Source organism: Cupressus sempervirens, chromosome 6 (assembly GCF_028749045.1).
Source record: "Cupressus sempervirens isolate cs-2001-9-10 chromosome 6, ASM2874904v1, whole genome shotgun sequence".
Lineage (NCBI taxonomy): Eukaryota > Viridiplantae > Streptophyta > Pinopsida > Cupressales > Cupressaceae > Cupressus > Cupressus sempervirens.
The window spans coordinates 238,061,883-238,081,657 of NC_143123.1; the positions used below are offsets into that span (position 1 = coordinate 238,061,883).

Genomic DNA, 19,775 nt, shown 5'->3' on the forward strand with positions numbered 1-19,775 from the left:
CTCAACTTCGCATTACACTCACTCCACTGCTTACAATTAGTTCTCCATGTCATACTTTCATATTTTTATGTTAAAGTAAAATATCCTTCCTTTATAGTGATTCCATAAAACAATTCCTTGAGTTAGATGTTAGACCTTCTCAATTAATCATTATAGGACCACTTTAAGAACACGTTACACTTAGCAATAACATTAATCTTCTGCCTTGCAACATGAATATCTTTCTTTACACATAATATTATGATGAGTGAACTTAGCCACATCATCACCAACATGTCTTCTTCATATCCTCAACCTCAATTCTCATAATAACAACTCTACCAAGAGATATAACAAGTTTACTAGAACATGCCTCTATAAACTCTATCTCAGAATAGACATCACCAAAACTTACATAACTTCTTCCAAACTTATCATTTCTTCATCTGACATTAACTGCATATACTAGACACATAGATGTATATCTCATAACCTCATATAGTGATAATACTCAACTAGCCATCCATACCAACTTGATCTTTCTATTATTCTTTTGTCAAATACCACAAAAAATTGCTATGTTGACATAAATGATAAACACAGTCATGAATGTAACATATCATCAAAGTAACATATCTACAATACTCTCCCATAGGAATACAATCAACATTCATGCTTCCAACATATGGAACTCAAATTGGTCCACTTTACATGGTTTCAATATATGGATGTGTCAAATCCTCAATTCTCTTTATGTGGGCAACCTAAGACTTTTGTTCACAATTTCTAGTATTGCAAAGCCCAACAATATTAGATTTGGATTCATGATTTATTTTGGTTATTTATCACTAAACTATTCTCTTGATATATGATCTTTCTAAGATATTGTTCAAGCCCTCCCTTATATTTAAATATAATATTTCAAACTTAAAGAGTATACAAATAACATATTCGAAGTTGAAGGCAAAGTAAGAAAGTTAAGATTTATTATTACTTTTTACCATAATAGTGAGAAAAGTTGGGTAAAAGCACAAACCTATGTCACCCTTTAGGATATTCTAGGGGGTTATATCCAAAAGCATTACAGTCAAAAGGGTTTCAACCATACCGCTTCCAATCATACATGTGTGCCATGGATAGGCATCAACATGGCCACCAGGGTTATGACCGAAACACTTTTGACCAAAATGCTTTCAATCAAAATAGTACAAGTTCATATATATTTATATATACACATGTCGCATTCACTTCTAGTAGCTCATTTTCCCTATAGTTGTACTATTTTGATTGAATTTATGCAAACAATTATTTGCAAAGTTTTATTTACATTATAATGTAGATTATACAAATTTTCTAGGTCATGATGGGTAGGGCCTAGGTAGATTATTAGATAGGTTTAGGCCTATGGACACCTGTGTTTGGATAATAAGTGGGCAATGGTGGGTCCCAACCTTTTGGTTATGTCGAGAGGTCCATAGATTACTATTGCAGGTTTGAGTATTCCTAATGATATAGTTAGGACTCAGATATATTCTAGTATTTCCACAGTTATAGGAGATGTCATCCAATCAGTGTGGCAAATATATGTTACGGTCTCATGGTACCATTTTGATAGCCACATCATCTAGTATAGGAATTGATGATGCATATGGGATAGAAGACATACCTTCTCCACTAGAGGTTTCTGCTATATTAGATGTTGACGCATTTTGTTGTATGACATCATATTTAGCTACCGATCTTCTTGGTTCATATTAGGCCTTATCGATAGTCATAGGGATTCCTCTTAGTAACATTGGTGGACACATCAACCACATTCTCTCATTTGTAGTAGGGTCATAGGGTTCATATAGATAGGATAATGTTTCTATACATTCTACAACATCTACTCCTACTCAGGCCCCTACAACACCCCCTACTCAATCCCCCACAGTATGTCAACATCTTTTGACCACTATGCTTATGAATGAGATGATCTATTTAGACATCAATCATGTTATATCACTACACAATTTAGATATCAGTAAGATTGACAGAGCATTACATGCTACTACGATATATATATATATATATATATGAACTTAAATTTATTTTTTACTTTAATTTACAATTATAAGTTTACACATACTTGAGCTTAAATACATACCTAGAGACACACATTCTTGATTTGAAATCTAACTTAAATATGCATGTATATATACATGTGTTATAGGGTCTTAGTGATAGTATGTTATGTTTTGGTGATCTTCAGACACTAACATATCCTAACCGACATGAGTCAGAGCTATGTAATTTATATATTTGATATACATATAATGTGTGTAATTTTATATAACTCTATTTTTAAAAAAATAAATCTGACATGTATGCATGTATTTATTTCATTTGATATAGAATTTAGATGTAGATCATAGAGCCTTTTGGGTTCATGGATCACGAGGGAGACATGGTCGATCTATATGTATATGTAGTTCTTGTGATATTTTAGATCTGTCTATTTCATTGATATAAAGACATTTTATATATGCTATTTTGGATACATTTGATATGGAGACCTACATGTTTTATATGTTATTTTGGATACATTTGATATGGAGACCTACATGTTTTATATATTTTTTGGTTACATTTGATATGAAGACCTACATGTTTTATATGTTATTTGGATACATTTGATATGGGTACATTATTTTCTGTCTAGACATTTCATTATATACATGTACATGTTAGTTCATAGATGTATTACTTTGTAGATGTATGTTATGTTCATGCCTTATGTTCATGTTTATGTTCATATTTGATGTATGTATGCTTTTAATGTTGATATTAATATTCATGTTTATGTTCATGTTATTGATGTTGATGTTGATTTTTCCATTGAATCAGATATGATAATTTGCATGTCATCATCTAACTTTAATGAACTATAAAACTGCATGTCCTAAGGGGAGGTCCTAAAACATACATAAGAATGTTAGATTAAAGCATTCAAACAAATAAAAAGTATTTAATCATCAAAGCACATGTACATAAGAACATACATGTAAGCATATAAATAGTACATTAGGTCACTTAAGAATACATAAGAACATAAATAATATACTAAAGAATACATAACATCAAGGGGATGTCTTAAGGGGAAGTCCTAAGAGATAGTTTCTAAGGGGGTGTCCTAAGGGAGGTCCTAAGGGGAGGTCCTAAGAGGGAGGTCCTAAAGGGATGTCTTAAGGGGATGTTTTAAGGGGAGGTCCTAAGAGGGAGGTCCTAAGGGGATGTCTTAAGGGAAGGTTCATGGGGATGTCTTAAGATGAGCTCCTAAGGGGATATCTTAAGGGGATATCTTAAGGGGATGTCATAAGGGGATGTCTTAAGGGGTGGTCCTAAGAGGGAGGTTCTAAGGGGAGGTCCTAAGGGAATGTCTTAAGGGGAGGTCCTAAAACATACATAAGAATGTAGTTAAAAGCATAAATAACATCTTGAACATACATAAGAACAAATAATCATATAGAAGAAGATACCATAAGAACATATTTAATTGTACAAAAGAACATACATATGTTCACATATAATCATACATTATAAGAACATATAATCTTGCACAAGAACATATAAGCATACACACAAGTTCATATATAATCATAAGATCATATGTAGCAAGTACATGACTTAAGGGGTTGTCTTAGAGAGAGGTCCTAAGAGGATATCTTACTTGAGGATACATGTAAGAACATACATAAAGACATAAATCGAAGCATATTTTTAACATCTAGCCTTTGAATCATTAAAATATAAATAACAACACACATAATTTAGTGTATCCATGATCTAATTTATACATTTATAAAACATGTATATCCAAAAACCAATGTACAAATTAAATACAAAAGTATGAGAGCTACATTGTTTAGCTTCTAGAGCTCCACAAACATTGTATTGTTAGGATCCTCTATATTTTTTATTGTCTCTAGAAGTTTTTCATGTTCTTCAATAGATAGTTTCCAATTTTTATATTTAAGGTGTACACTAACATGTTTTCTTTGTGTCAACATTCTACTAGATATTGTAGTCATCAACACTCTATGTGCAATACTTATATCGCGTCCTTGAGTTGTGTTGTTAGTATGGTTATATGTAGTTTGTAAATTTTCAACTATTATTTTATTAACATTATGTGTATGGTTTTTTCTATTATCAACATCCAACAAGTCCAAAATAGATCTAATCTCTTTTCTCCTAAATAACTTGACAAATAATTGTGCATTTCCAAATGTACTTTTATTGATGAAACATTCATCCCACATGTTTTTGCAATATTTTTTAATAGTGTTCTCAGATACCATATGCTCAATGGAATTTGACTAAAAAGTAGGTCCTTATCCACATCCATCAAATTTTCTAAGCCTAATAAAGTATTTCTATCTTTAGAACTACCAATTTGTTCCTCTTCTTGAATCTCATCCTCTTCATGAATCTCATGCTCTTCATGAACTTCAATAGGTTGATTTTGATTATGTTTTGTATTTCCTTTCATTTTGTCATCTCTTATTCTATCATATTTCATTGATCTACCCTATTTATGCCGCATTAAATCCTTTGATCTACAATGAAAATATTTTAATTTATATTCAACCAAATACAACTCAAAATACTTCAATTTAGAGTACAAAAATATTACGGTGAAAAAAACATACTTTGAGGACGATCGTTCATAATTTCCTCTCAACTCCACGAAAAAATTGACAAAATTGCCTCAAAGAATATTTTCCTCCCAAAAAATGCTTTGTCATTTGCTATATTTCCTTATTTCTAAATTATGAAAAAGCAAATTATATGAAGCCGCCAAAAGACTGGTAGTGGTTGTTTGAGTCGACCTTGGTTACAACTAAAATAATTATAGCTGAACCTATTATAGTTGAAAGGGTTTCGGCCATAACTGTCTATGTGGCAACCACACAAGCAAAAACTAGAGTTTCTGAAAACTTCTCACATTGAAGGCTTATTTCTCCATCAAAAATGATTTTTTTACAAAAACTAAAAATACGATTTTGTAGATCTTGGAGTCAAGATTATGGTCATATAAGTTATATTGTGCTTTGAGTAGTTATAATATGTTATAATTTTCAAATATTACAAGTAATTATTTTAAGATTTAGGAAGATGTCACTTCAAAAAAGGAAAAGAAATAGTAAATCATGTTCAAGAAATTACAATTTTATATGTGCCTCTAGAGGAGAGAGTCCTCTTTAAGAATATGTAGTTTTTTTTTTTAAATGAAGATTTGATAGGAAAAATTTTGAAGGAAAAAAGTTGTCAATTTCTGATAACTTTGACTTTGAACACTTATAACTGAAAACATATATATTGAAAATCCCCCCAAAAAAAATTCCACTACCTATACATGTCAACTATAACATATTACAAAACTAGAGCAAAATATGATCATTTGAATATATTTGTTTGGCAGGAATGAAACTCTATAGTTTCAGTATTTCAAAAAAATAAAAAAACTCTATAATTTCAGTATTTCAAAAAAATAAAAAATAAGCTTTAAATATTTTTAAAATGTAAAAATTCTTACTCAAATTTAAATTTTTTTTAATAGACATAAACTTCATTTAATTTTACACATTTCATCAATTTACATCATCTTCAAATTCAAAACAAAAATGCTACTTTTATGCCATTCAAGTTGAACAGTTTAAATTCTCAGATCCTTTTTCTTTATAGAAGATGACATGGGATTGTGCTTTTACCGCATTATTTTATTTTATATTATAGTAAATTGATTTTTATTAGTAGATTAAATTCTAAAAGTTTTCAAAGAATCTCATCTATACAAATATATACAATTTTGATATTAACAACTTCACGTAGTGACACGTCCATCGGTACCACGAGGACGGAGGAGACTAGAACCCATGACCAACCCCCCACAATAGAAAAGATTTAGCCAACCGAGCTAGGGCCATCACCCATAATGATTTAGTCTTAAGTTAAAGAGAACGATAACATTTCTAATCAGCCAGTTAAAAATAAAATATCTAAGTTGATGCTTTGGAATATTTAAAATTAAGAACGTGTATCCACAAATAGTATTTGTACTTAACAAAATTTTCAAAATTTGAAAACTCTCCAATGATTTCTTAGCTTGTTAAATCATATGTCATCTTGATTCGCTCTTGTAAATAATCTCCACTACGAATTGGCGAGAACCTACATAAAAAGCATGAAAAGATAGATAACCAATACATAATATTATTTAGCTTCTAAAAAAACTTTATTTATCCTTGAAGAATTTTATTGTCATGAACTAATTTTAACATCAATTTTGTGAGTATAAACTAAATTGCATCTTCACACACCTTGCGGGATTTCTTTCATCGCAACAAGTTGGCAAGCATTTTACCAAACAATTGGCATTTGGATCTAGGAAAAATGCAACCTGCAAAATAAATATTATTTTCATTAAGAAATTTGATTAACGTTTCCCAATGCTTTATAGATGATTCATATTTAGAAACAAATGAGATGGGAAAATATTTTGCAATAATATATTTCAAAATAACTTTAAACTTTTCCAATTACTATAGTACTTACTGAATAACGCTCCTGTCCATTAGTCACTACACGATGCAATGTTGAACTGCAAAAAAGAAAAATTTATGGAAGTGATAGAAATTTATAGAAGGGCTGCACAAGGGAAAGTAATAAAATTTTGCATTATCTAATGTTAGAAATTAAAGACTCAAAACATTGTTCAAATTGAAACCATTATTATTTCAGATAAGATTCTCTCCACTGTAATTATATTAAGCAAAACTAGAAATACGACTTTATTATTTTTACATAATTTATTGAAAATGTGTAGAAGTTTGTGTTACTATGTATCTTATATTGGCGTGATGCTGAAGGGATAAATGATTATTCTTATATAGCTTGGCTTTGCATAGTGAAGCATTATGTAGTATCTAATGCTCACATATTTGGATGTATAATGTAGTAAGGATCAAACTTCATTGAGCACTATTGGTGAAGGGTGTTGCCCTTAATATCACAAACATAACATAAATACAGAAATAACATTTTGCAAGAACAATATAGGCTTCTTTTTATCTCCACAAGTATGAAATTATAAGTTCCGAAAATACAATATGCAAACCTACATGGTTGCTTTATTTACAATATTATTTAAGACTAAGCCATGAGCTACAACCCTGAACTGCCCTAGACAACCCTATGAGCCATCCTTATATAGGTAGTTTTCTATTGCCTCAGAAGGTTGTAGACATTTAGCCCTAACCCTTGAGGCTGACCAACCACAAAATAATTAATATTTTCATATTTATTACATAAGGTCGACTTAAATAATTAAAAATTAAACATTCAGGTGCCCCAACTTTTGGAGGCCGTAGGTTTCAACATATAGCTTGGATGTGCAAGTATAATTACTTTTCAAAATGATAGCTCTTGACCTACAATGCATGACCGTGTAAGTGTTGTTGAGCTATTGGCAATATGGTCAGATAAATGTTTTGAGAGTTGTTATTTATCGCGACATATATTCAACATTTCATTTATGCATTTAGAGATAGAAAATTGTCCAAGTATTAGGTAGTTTGCAGTAGCATAGAGAGCAGATGTGACATGTATGAATGACTCATTAAGAGTTAGCTTATGCACAGTTGAGGAAAGATCTATGACAATGTCATGATGACATATACTAGTGTGTAGATGTGTACAGACAATTCGACACGAGATATGATTGAAATACCAGTACATGTATCAAACAGTGTAGAATAGAGTATAGCAGAGCACTGGATTGTATAGCTCAGGAATTATTTTGGTGACAAAATAATTACTAAGTCATGATAAGCCAACTATGTGGATATTATTCCATTCGTTATTTTATATTATGCCAAGCGTGTGAAGACATGAAGACCAACTAAGCAAAGAATTACTAATGCACAAGGTATAATTAAAGATCTTATCTTGCGAAGATAAGTGTGTGATATATGTATGATCTATGCGATATTTGTGATTCATATGAACTCGATGAGATGATATGTGAACTACATCGGATGTATGATCACAACAAGTGTGAAATATAACAGACAAAAAGTATTGTATGTATATCTATTCTTGTGAAGAGTTGAATTGGATAATTACATGTTAGGGCAATGGGCTCTTGCATACTTTGTATTTGATCCCCCACCCCCCCGCACCCCCCACTCTCAATATTATCTATTTTTAACAATTGGTATCAGAGTGCAATTACTCTAAAGAAGCTTAACAACTTGAGTAAGATTCCTATAGATATGGAACAGTGGAAGAAAAATCTTTAAGAAGCACTTGAATAGATTGACCTTCTTATTGAAGAAAAAGATAACCTGAAAGATAGATATGAAGATGCAAAAGTCTTCATTGGTGAACTAGAAGACAAGATTGATGATTTGAAATCTGGCAAGGAATCAATTGCACAAACTAATGACAATGATGAAGTAGGAAATCTCCAGAAAGAAAATGAGATTTTGAAACATGAATTGAAAATTGTTGAACTTAACTTGAGTCTTAAGAAAAATGGTGGCAAGAATGAACCTGAACTGAAAACTGAGAATGCAGACCTTAGATCCTAGTTAAGTCAAGTTACATCTGAACTATATACTATCAAGATTGAGCATGTCTAATTAGAAAAGTACAATATCATTGTGAAAGGAGAATTAACACAAGCTAAGCAACAGTTAGAGAAACTTTATTCCAGTAGAGAGAAGATAGATGAACATATATTTCACCAGAGATCTTCTTATGACAAGACAAGACTTGGATATCTTATTGGAGAGAAATCAACCAAGAAAGTTGAAATCGAAAGAGAACTAGATCTAGTTATTAAATCCCCTAAGGAATCTTCCCTAAGTAAGGTAGAATCAAACACATCTATTGAATTAATTGATTTGTCAGTGAAACATGATGAACCTAAGAAAATATAGCAAGTTGATAAACCAAAGCAAGATGAACCACCCAAGGAAGTAAGACACGACTTAAGAAGTAGATGCTTCATATGCAATGAAGTTGGATATATGAAAAGAGATTTCATAGGTAAGTCTTTTAAACCTATTATAATTTTCATGGTTATGATCATAAAGCAGTAGAGTGTAAGAAACTTAAATTTGATGGTAATAATGCAAATAATAGAATGTTTAGGAACACTAACCCTATGGGTAATGAAAGAGGGAGATCACAGAGAAAATCCAATGATGGAGAGAAATCTAGTGGAGAAAAGAACTAGTTTGTGTGTAACAAGTGTAACAATCTTGGACACATTGCAAGGAATTACAGAGCACCTGAAAGTCAGAATGAAACAAATCAAAGAAGAAATGCACCTATATGTTAGTTATGTAATAACTTTAGAAACACAACGAGATATTGTAGAATGGACAGAAGAAATTTAAATAGGAATCCCAACTTCAGAAGGAATAACAATAGAAATGATAGAAGGAATGATAATGGCAGTGATAACAGTAAGAAGGAAGTAGTCAAAGAACATGTTGATGAATTCAAAGAAGCATTTGTGATAGCTAAGGATCCAAAAAGATCTTATACAGTTTTGGAGGAATAGTATTTCGATGCACCTGATGGAAAATTTAAATCATAGATTGTTTGTGACTCGTCCTACCTGAATTAAGTAATTTTAGAAGAGGTGGCACATTAGTTGGTTAGAACTGATGTTAGAAAGTGATTTAGAAGTTGCACACTTAACATGAGGTAGTTGATATAGAGAGGAAGCTATGGTCAAGTGTGCAAGTCTGGATATGATCATACTAAGCAAGAATTCAGAAAAACAAGTTTACTAGTGAATAGTGACAATATTTGAATTTTTGGAAGATACAATTTAATGTCCAATGCAATTTGAAATGATTTAAGGATTGTAAACAAGATTGTGTGTACCATTTGTTTATGTGAAGTATCTTGAGTGAATTGAAGAGCGATTTGATAGCAAAGTAAAGTGCAAAAAGAAGTTCTTGAACCGCAAACTTGCAGAAGCCCTAAAATGCAATTTTAAGGTATTTTACGAAGCTAAAACTAAATTTCTTAGTGAATATAGTTGAATTGCAATGGCTAGTCAGGTCATTTATGATGTGAGTGAAAGGCTACAATATGTATTCAAGAAACATCCATTTTTTTGACTTATGGATGAGCTGTTGGGTGCATTTTCATAAATTTTGGAGAATGTGCTTCATATCAAAGATGTCAGAAACTATAAACATTGTAATATTGAGAGCATAGGTGATGAAGACATACATAAGGACTTGAGAACTATGTGTAATAATGACCTATCCTAGAAGTCTAAGTATGCACAACTAGATGGCTTGAATCTAGTAAAGTATATGTTTTATATGAAGTTTGACGACCATGAATGGACCCAAATCATTATGAGTAGGGTACGTGATGATATGTTCTAGTTAGGTGGTGTGCAAATAGCAATTGATAATGACCTAATTCACAAGGCCGCATGTTTGAGCAATGAGAAATGCAATCCTATAAATGAGAAGAATGTAAGAAAGATGGTTCAGACAAACCTGAATATAAGATTCAATGGAAGGAACATGAATGTAGACTCCATCCAAGACAAAGGAGTAAAATTATTAAGATACTAGGGTACAAGTTTAGCCATGCCTCTAGGGTTAAGTCTATACCAGTTGGATTTTTACATGCAACCTATGTGATGGCAATTCAGGGAAGAAAAGTTAATTTATGTGAAATTATTAGATTGCAATTGTTGGACAACATTACAAAGTTGAAGAAAACCAAGAGCATAGTCTTTAGATTTGAGTCCTTATTGAATCATTTGTTTTTCTATGTTATAAGGAAGTTCCTAGGAGTGACAAATTGGGATAGCAATGAGTGCATAAAGAAATTGGTGATTCAATGCTACAAATTTAAGCTATAGAATGTCAGAGATGATGACATTAACAGAATGATGCAGAGTTCCTAGTTTGAAACGAAACATAGGTACAAAATACCTCCATCCATGGTAGAGAAATATAAGGATGAAATGTGTTTTATGGTGGATACAGATAAAACTTGTATGGAAGTTGTGGTACCAAGGGTTAAGTTCATTGAACCCATGGGATATGAGATGAGTGTTGAGATTGAAGAAGGCTATGCACAAACCATACTGCAATCAGAGAACGACATAGAGTGCCCTAGATGAGGAACCTTTGAAAATAAAATGAGAATAGTTCATTCTAAACTTCATAGCAAGGAAAGAAAGAAGAAAGTGGAAAGGGTTATTGATTCCACCCTTAAGGAATCATGAATGACTCGAGAGGAATTCAATCAAGTGAAAGGGATAGCACTTGAGATGAAAGCTAGTGGGTAGTTTGAACTAATAGCAACAACTCCTATTACTGTTGGAGGGCCTTCAGTAGGTGTAACAATAGCACAACCATGTGCGCATGCCCATATTGCACCATATGAAGTTGCACAAGTGCAACCTATAAGGACAAGAAGTGATCAACCAAGAAGACAACAAGAGGTGGAAGCTCCTACTGTGCAAAGGAAATTAGAGAAATTGGTAAATATGAAGCAAGAACTTGCACCATCATCCAAGAAAAGGGTCAAGAAGATCACAAGTCGACCAGGCAAGAGAAGGAAAATGATGCAAATAAGTGATTCTGAAGAATCAGAAGATGAAGTTGACGATAGAACAGTTGAACAAGATGTGCATGAAGCGAAAACATTAGCTGGAAAGAGAGCATGGAAGCCTAGTACAGAGCCTTAACATGCAAATAGTAAATGATGATAATTTTGTTCAATTAAATAAGTATTATAGCTTGTACAATAATATGGATAAAAGGCAATTGGAAAATGCCATTGTAAGGAATGTGATTATGAGATATAAGAAGTTTGATAATATTCAGAATAAGATACCTGAAGACCTATATAATAGGCTAATAAAAAGAAAGAAGAGAGAATTGGAAGAAGATATAATTTTGAGGATAATAATGATAAATAAACTATGTGAGGTTCACTCCAAGGAGGACTTAGATAGCATTTTGAAGGGTATTGAGCCCTTGTTGAGGAACAAAAGAAGAACAATTCTTTTGATGGGAGGCAATTATGATGATGTCAAGGAGGAGACAAAGGAGGCAATTGTAAGATCTTAGTGCCAAAGGTAAGTGTGCAGTCCAAACCTAAGAGCCCAATATATGTGGAAGCAAACACACCATCTATTGATGAGGGAGAAGTAGAAGAGTCACAACAAGCAACCTCACCACTACACATTGTTATGAGTACTGAATCCATGTAAGTGGACAATACACACATAACTGTAGATGCAAAGGAGAACCCTTTTGCAGGTTATGGAGCAAATATTGTTGGCAATATCAACAATATTATAGGTTACACCAGCTCAAATGATGATGAGGAAGAAGAGAAGAAGAAACAAGCTAAGGAAAAGAAGAGAGAAGAAGAGAAAAAGAAAGAAACATAGAGGAAATCAAAGGTGAAGAGAATAGAGGAAGAAAAGAAAAGGAAAGAGGAGGAAAAGAAAGAGAGAGAAAGAAGAAGAAAAGAAAAGGGAAGTAGAAGAAGAAAAGAAAAAGAAGGAAGTGCAGGAAAAGAAAAGAAAAGAAGAAGAGACAAGAAAGAAAGAAACTAAGAGATTGGATGAAGAGAAGAAAAAAGTTGAGAAGAGTGCTGAACTAAAAGCAACAACAATACTGGCAGTACCACTAGATGATGATGATGATCAAAAGGGATTAATGACCTCACTGAGAATTTTTTTTGAAAAGAACAAATCCATAAAGTCTTTAGAAAAGACTCTTACTAAAGTTCTGGACAAAATGTAGAAGACAGATATCACAACTGTAGCCAATCTATACTTATAGGTAAGAGCCAAAGAGTTGGTGAAAATCTTTGATGAATATTTTACAACTTTAGCAGAAGTAGCTTCAGCACAAGCATATATAAAACATGATGAAACACTATTTGATACAGTGTGCACCAATGTGAAAAATGACTTGAAGGTGATTGATGAAAGCATCAAAGAACTAAGGAAATACATTGATGAAGGGAAAAAGTTGTATGTACAGTGTGCACTGTCATATAAGTACCTGATTGACTTTGACAGTCAAATAAAAGGTAAGTTGAGTGATCTTGAAATACTCACTGTGAAATTATAGCTCCCAGAGACCAGCATTGAAGATTGTGGAACATAAGTGGAGAAGATCCATGGTGTAATCAAAGGCTTAGAATCTGACAAGGAGAAGATAGCAAAGAGATTCTCTAGTCTTAGAAAAAATTTGTCACCAAAGACAAGCACTTGGTAGAGGTATCTGGAGGAATGTCTTGCAACAAAGACTTCCTATGACAAGTTTTCTTATACTGACTTGAGTATAGTTGAAGTGGTGTCCTATGCACTATGTGCACTAATTAGTATTTCTAATTCAATGAAGGAAACTTGGAAGAAAGAAGTAGACATGCTAAAAAAAATTTATGCAAATTGTTTTTCTAGAATGACAAGTTGATCAGTAGCAGGCCTTAAAGTTTTGGATATAGTTTTTTTTTACACCTTTGTTATTGATGTCAAAGGGGGAGTAATATGTAAAGAAAATTGTATATTGTATATGTAAGGGGGAGTACACTTATGTACTTATGTATCAATGTATAAGAGTGATAAGGAATGTGACGATCCATCAAAACATGAATAAAATTATTAGGTTTTGAAGGCAATTTTGTGTAGTTACTTTTTTTTTTTTTTTTTTTTTTTAATGTATGACATCATTTTGGGACTTAGCCAATTTTCCCAAATGTTGCCATCAGTGCCAAAGGGGGATATTATTGGCAATATGGTCAGATAGATGTTTTGAGTGTTGTCATTTATGGTAACATATATTCAGAATTTTATTTATGCATTTAGAGATAGAAAATTGTCTAAGTGTTAGATAGTTTGTAGTAGCACATAGAGCATATGTGATGTGTATAGATGACTCATTAAGAGTTAGCTTATGCATGGTAAAGGAAATTTCTATGACCATGTCATGATCACATATACCAGTGTGTAGATGTGTACGAGCAGTATGACACGAGATATGACTGAAATACCAGTACATGTATCAAATAATGTAGAATAAAGTACAATAGAGAATTGGATTCTATGACTTTAGGAATTATTTTGGTGACAAAATAATTACTAAGTCATGATGAGCCAACTATGTGGATATTATTCCATAAGTTAATTTATATTATGCCAAGCATGTGAAGACATGAAGGCCAACTAAGCAAAAAATTACTAATGTACAAGGTATAAGTAAAGATCTTATCTTGCGAAGATAAGTGTGGGATATATGTATGATCTATGCAATATTTGTGATTGATGTGAAGTTGATGAGATGATATGTGAACTACATCTGATGTATGATTACAGCAAGTGCAAAATACAACAAATAGAAAGTATTGTATGTATATCTATTCTTTTGAAGAACTGAATTATATAATTGCATGTTAAGGCAGTGGACTCTTCTTGCATGCATTGTATTTGATCTACCAACTCCAAACGGAGTTGAGGCTTCTAACAAGGCCTAGCCCTATAACAAGGACTCGAGACACTATATACATACTTTACAGAATCCTAACTGGGTCAATATCCTTAACGTGATCCTTTTGTTTAGTGAATCATCTTGTGGGTATCATCTCCATCGGGGTTCTCGCTTTGTCGGGGTTTCCCTAGTTAACAAATAGTCATGTTATGAGTTCTTTGTGTATGGTTATATTTACTATTTAGCATTGTTTGGTTTACTAACATGGACATGGTTCAACCTCATTCTAGTACCTCTAAGGCATTCAAAATTGAGCTCAAATCAATTATACTTAATATCAAAAATATCAACCTTATTATATAAGAAATATAATTTGAGACCATAAAAAGATACTTATACACAATAACACTAGGTATGTTAACTATGGAAAACCTTAATCAGAAGGAAAACCCCAGTGGGTATGGTACCTACAAGATGATGTACTAATATAAATATTTCTTGTTAGAGAATGGACCCTGTTAGGAGTCAATAACGACATTCAATACATATCAATCCTCGTTAGGAGACTTTGAATCCCTAGTATTAGGAGATTCCAACCCTGTTAGGAGTTGTGGAGGACAGTTGGACACATTGCCCAAATAACTTCAATGACAAGATCAATGAACTCATTGTTCAAATGATCTGTGTATTATTCCTTGCAGAATAATATAAATGAATCTATCCTGTCAACTATACTCCTCCTTTTGATTTTGTACCCAAATCGCAGATCTAACATACAATAATCCCTTGGATCACTTACTCGGATTCAGTAAACATTTTGCTCCTTTTCACACTTTGCATACACTTCAATCTTATAATCATATTATAAACAAGGAAAACATCTTTACTTTATACCATATCTTCAAAATAATTCCTCAAGTCAGCCTTGAGACTTTTCCAATTAATTATAAAATAATAATTAATTAATTTACAATTACAATAGCACTGTCAGCTCATAATCTATATAACGTCTCACACGTGCGACACTAGGGCTTGCATATCTGTTGATATCATCATCAAATTGTCATAAGTCATTGGTTGACCATGCATCAACAAATTATATCACTATCAAAGGATATATTGCAAACATTAGAAATCGCTTCAAGTATAACTTTCATACGTCTTCGACTTACATGTTGTGCATTGAACCGTGTCATCAAGACACGATAAAAAACATGTCCATGAATGTGCATCACTAGAAAATCAAGACATTCTCAGTACAACTAATATCCCTATCTGCTACTCTACCAGTCTTCATAGATTTACCGCTATGTTGACATCAACGAAAAACATAGTTATGAATGCAACATGTCAATACTCTCCAATGCTTAGGATACTCCCCCAAAGGAATATCATCAACTTTTATGCTAACAATCTCCTGCTTTGGTATTGATGGCAACATAGATGAAAAACATCTAAGTTCCAAGAATACCAAATAGTACTCTGTTGTTGTTGCTGTTGTTCTCATCTTTTCAAATCCTCTTCATCAATCAAATCTAAAAACCTCTGGAACACTACTTTGTTATGCATCTTATTAGGATTGGAAATAATTGTTCACAATAAACAACTTACCATACATATCTCCCCTATAGAAATATTCCTCCTTTCTTACATGAATCTTTCTAAAACTCCCTAATAAAGTAGAGATTTCTCTCCCATTCATACTTTTCTTATGCATTCTCTCCCCCATTGAACTACAGGGTGTTTTTCATGTACATATCTCTCCTATTGACATCAATGAAAAAGGTCTCATTATGTCAATTTACTGCTCCAATGTATTCAATACCAAATACCAAATATCAAATACCAAGAGTCCTCAATGACTTAGTTTCTTATAGATACTCCCCCATATGGGAAGCATCAACATTCAGTCCAGTCTAACAATGGTGCTCTAGGCCACTAGAATGATGCACTCTCTGCATCATCTACTTTGAAGTAGACAGGGGCATAGCCCCAAGCATATGTCACAAGTACTCAAAAGTATCTTTCGATAAGGACTTCATAAAGATATCTGCAATCTGTTCTTTAGTACCCACATTTTCCAGTTTAATCTCTTTTTTTGTTGCCTTCTCTCTCAACACATTATACTTAATAGATATATGCTTAGTTTTAGAATTCAATACAAGATTCTTAAACATACTTACAGTACTTGTGTTATCACATTATATGATAATAGTTTCTGTAAATTCAATTCCAATATCTTTTAGCATATGCCTCGTCCACATAACTTGATTACAGTTATTTGTTTCTACCACATACTCAACTTCCGATGTACTCTATGAGATAAAATATTGTTTCTTGCTCAGCCAGGAAACCAATCTACCTCCAAGAAAAATGATCTACCATTGGAGCTCTTTCTATCATCCGTACTACCTACCCAATCTACATGAGTATATGCACATAGATTGAAATCAATCGATCTATCATACCAAATTTCATAGTCAAATGTTCGTTTCAAATATCTGAATATCCTCTTTAGTGTCGCATAATGATACTCATTAGGATCAACTTGAAATCTAGCCGCAATCCCAATGAAATTTGCTATATCTATTTTGGTGTGAGTCAAATATTGCAAACCTCCAATCATGGATTTGTACTTCTTCTACTCAATTGTAGTTGTCTCATTCTTTCTAGATAACGTGTGACCAATTATCATAGGTGTACCAATAGGCTTACAACTTGTCAATCTAAATCTCTTCAACAAGTCTTTCAAGTACTTAGCTTGTGAAATGAAAATACCATCACTGTTCTACACAATCTGCAATCCTAGGAAAAACTTCATTACTCCTATCGTACTCATTTCAAACACATTCTTCATCTCTTCAACAAAATTATTACTTGCTTCATCATTACTTCCAAATATTATGTCATCAACAAATATTACTATTATCAACAAACCATTTTCAATTTCTCTCAAATACAAGTTATATGTTGTACCTTTAACAAATCCAAGCTTTGTCAAATACTTATCCAATCTTACATAACAAGTTTTAGGTTCTTTCTTTAGTCCATATAGAGCTTTCTTAAGCCTATATACCATATCTTTGTCTTTTTTTAGAGAAAAACCTTTAGGCTACTCAATATTTACCTCTTCTTCAAGTTCTCCATTCAGGAAAATTAATTTAACATCCATCTGATATACTTTGAACTTCTTATTTCCTGCATAAGCCAAGAACATTCTTATTGCTTCTATTTTGGCTACAGGGGCGTATGTCTCCTGATAGTCTATACCTTCTTGCTATGAGTAACCTTTGCATACAAGTTTGGCATTGTTTCTCACAACTTCACCTTGCTCATTCATCTTATTTCTAAAAACCCATTTTCTTCCTATAACATTCTTGTCTTTAGGTCTAGGAACTAATTCCCATGTTTCATTCTTCACCCATTTTTCTTTCTTCACAATCTGATCTAGTTCTTCCTTCATTGCTTGAATCCAATGATCATCTTTACATGATTCATCTACACTTTAGGTTTAACTTGAGAAATTAGACATAATTCCTCATTAACTCTATTTCTTGTTATGACACCTTTGTCTTTACTTCTAGTTATCTACTTTGGAGGGTGATTCTTGATCATTTCCTATTAGAAGTAACAGTTGACATCTCAACTTTTATCTCATCTCTAGGTTTAGACCTTTATTCTCCTCTTTTCTCAATAGTTTGCACATCATTATGCAGATCATTTTTAGTCTCAAATAAAACTTCAATATTCTTTCTAACAATTCTAGGATTTAGTTTCAAACTTTTCATCAATCTTTACATTTGTGCACTCAACTATTATCTTGGTTCTATAATTAAAACATTTATATGCCTTACTTTTCAATGAATAGCCAAGAAACATACCTTTATCACTTCTTGGATCAAACTTACCCATATCACCATCTCTCTTAATATAACACTTGTTTCTAAATATTTTGAAATACTTAACTGATGGTGAATGACCAAACCATAATTCATCAAGGGTCTTGTTCATAAATTTTCTGATCTATACTCTGTTCATAGTGTACACTGTTGTATTGACTATTTCTCTCCAAAATGTCTTGGATACATCATTCTTAAACAACATTACTCTTACTACCTCGTCTACTAATTTGTTTCTTCTTTTTACAATCCCATTCTGTTCAGGTGTCCTAGGTGAAGACAATTGTCTCTTGATTACATTCTCTTCACAAAACATATTAAACTTTGTAGAGGTGAATTCTCCTCCTCTATTTGATCTCAAACATTTTATCTTAACACTAGATTCATTATCAACTCTATTCTTATATGCCTTAAACTTCTCAAAAGCTTCAGACTTCTCTTTAAGAAATGCTACCCACATCATTCTAATGAAATCATCAACAAAAATCATCAAATACCTTTCACCATAGAATCCTCTTGTTCTAGAGGGACCACTCAGATCTATGTGAACAATCTCTAGCTTCTCTATGGTTGTGAACTTCTTGCAAGGAAATGATACCTTCTTCTACTTAGCCAAAATATATTCTTTGCAAACAACATTGGTAGACTTTATTATCTTAGGCAAATCTTTGACTACAAACAGGCTACTAACTTTTACAATATTATCAAAGTTTATATGATAGAATCTTGTATACCATAACCAACTGTTATCCACTTTAGCAACCAAACATGTCATTTCAGTGGGATTCAACTAAAATGCATTACCTGTAGACCTAGTTCCAGTTCAAATCATCTTTCCATCTTTATCCTTGATAGTGCAAGTCTTTTCTATGAATTACAATTGATACCCTTTGTCCACCAACTATCCAACACCCAACAAATTATGCTTTAATTCATCAAAAAAAAAAACATCGTCAATGTTAGTTCTTCCATCTTAAGTAATGGATCCAATTCCTATAATATGACTGGCTACATTGTTACCAACTCTAACAATACCTCCATAATAAATCCTGAATTTAACAAACTTATTCATATCAGTAGTCATCTCACGTAAACAACCACTGCCTATTATCCAATTAGAGTTCTTTTCAACTTGGGAAACTAGAGCCTTTTCCTCTCTAATTTCTCTATCAAGACCATCTTCTTTAATAGCTACAAATCCTAGCTCATCATCACTTTCACTCTGAACTTTTCATCAGATTCTTCTTCATCATTAACATATAGGCAATTCCTAGGTCTCCTAGGATTGAACTTTCCTTTATAATTTTTATCTCTTTTAAGACATTTAGATGCATAATGACCAAACTCATTATATGTCCAA

The 19,775-nt window shown here is 32.4% G+C and overlaps 1 protein-coding gene across 1 annotated transcript in view; it reads right to left on the reverse strand.

Moving 5' to 3' along the window:
• Window positions 1-5,811: 5,811 nt before the first annotated feature.
• The window catches only part of LOC149552130 (azadirone synthase LFS-like), a 182,601-nt gene continuing 168,637 nt past the window's right edge, over window positions 5,812-19,775 (reverse strand). Inside the window, exons 9-11 of the mRNA XM_089787614.1 lie at window positions 6,577-6,622; window positions 6,342-6,421; window positions 5,812-6,192 (exon numbers count right to left, since the gene is read on the reverse strand). Of these exons, the coding sequence (XP_089643740.1) occupies window positions 6,123-6,192; window positions 6,342-6,421; window positions 6,577-6,622 (196 nt within the window). The 3' untranslated portion in view covers window positions 5,812-6,122. The remainder of the gene's footprint in view (window positions 6,193-6,341; window positions 6,422-6,576; window positions 6,623-19,775) is intronic.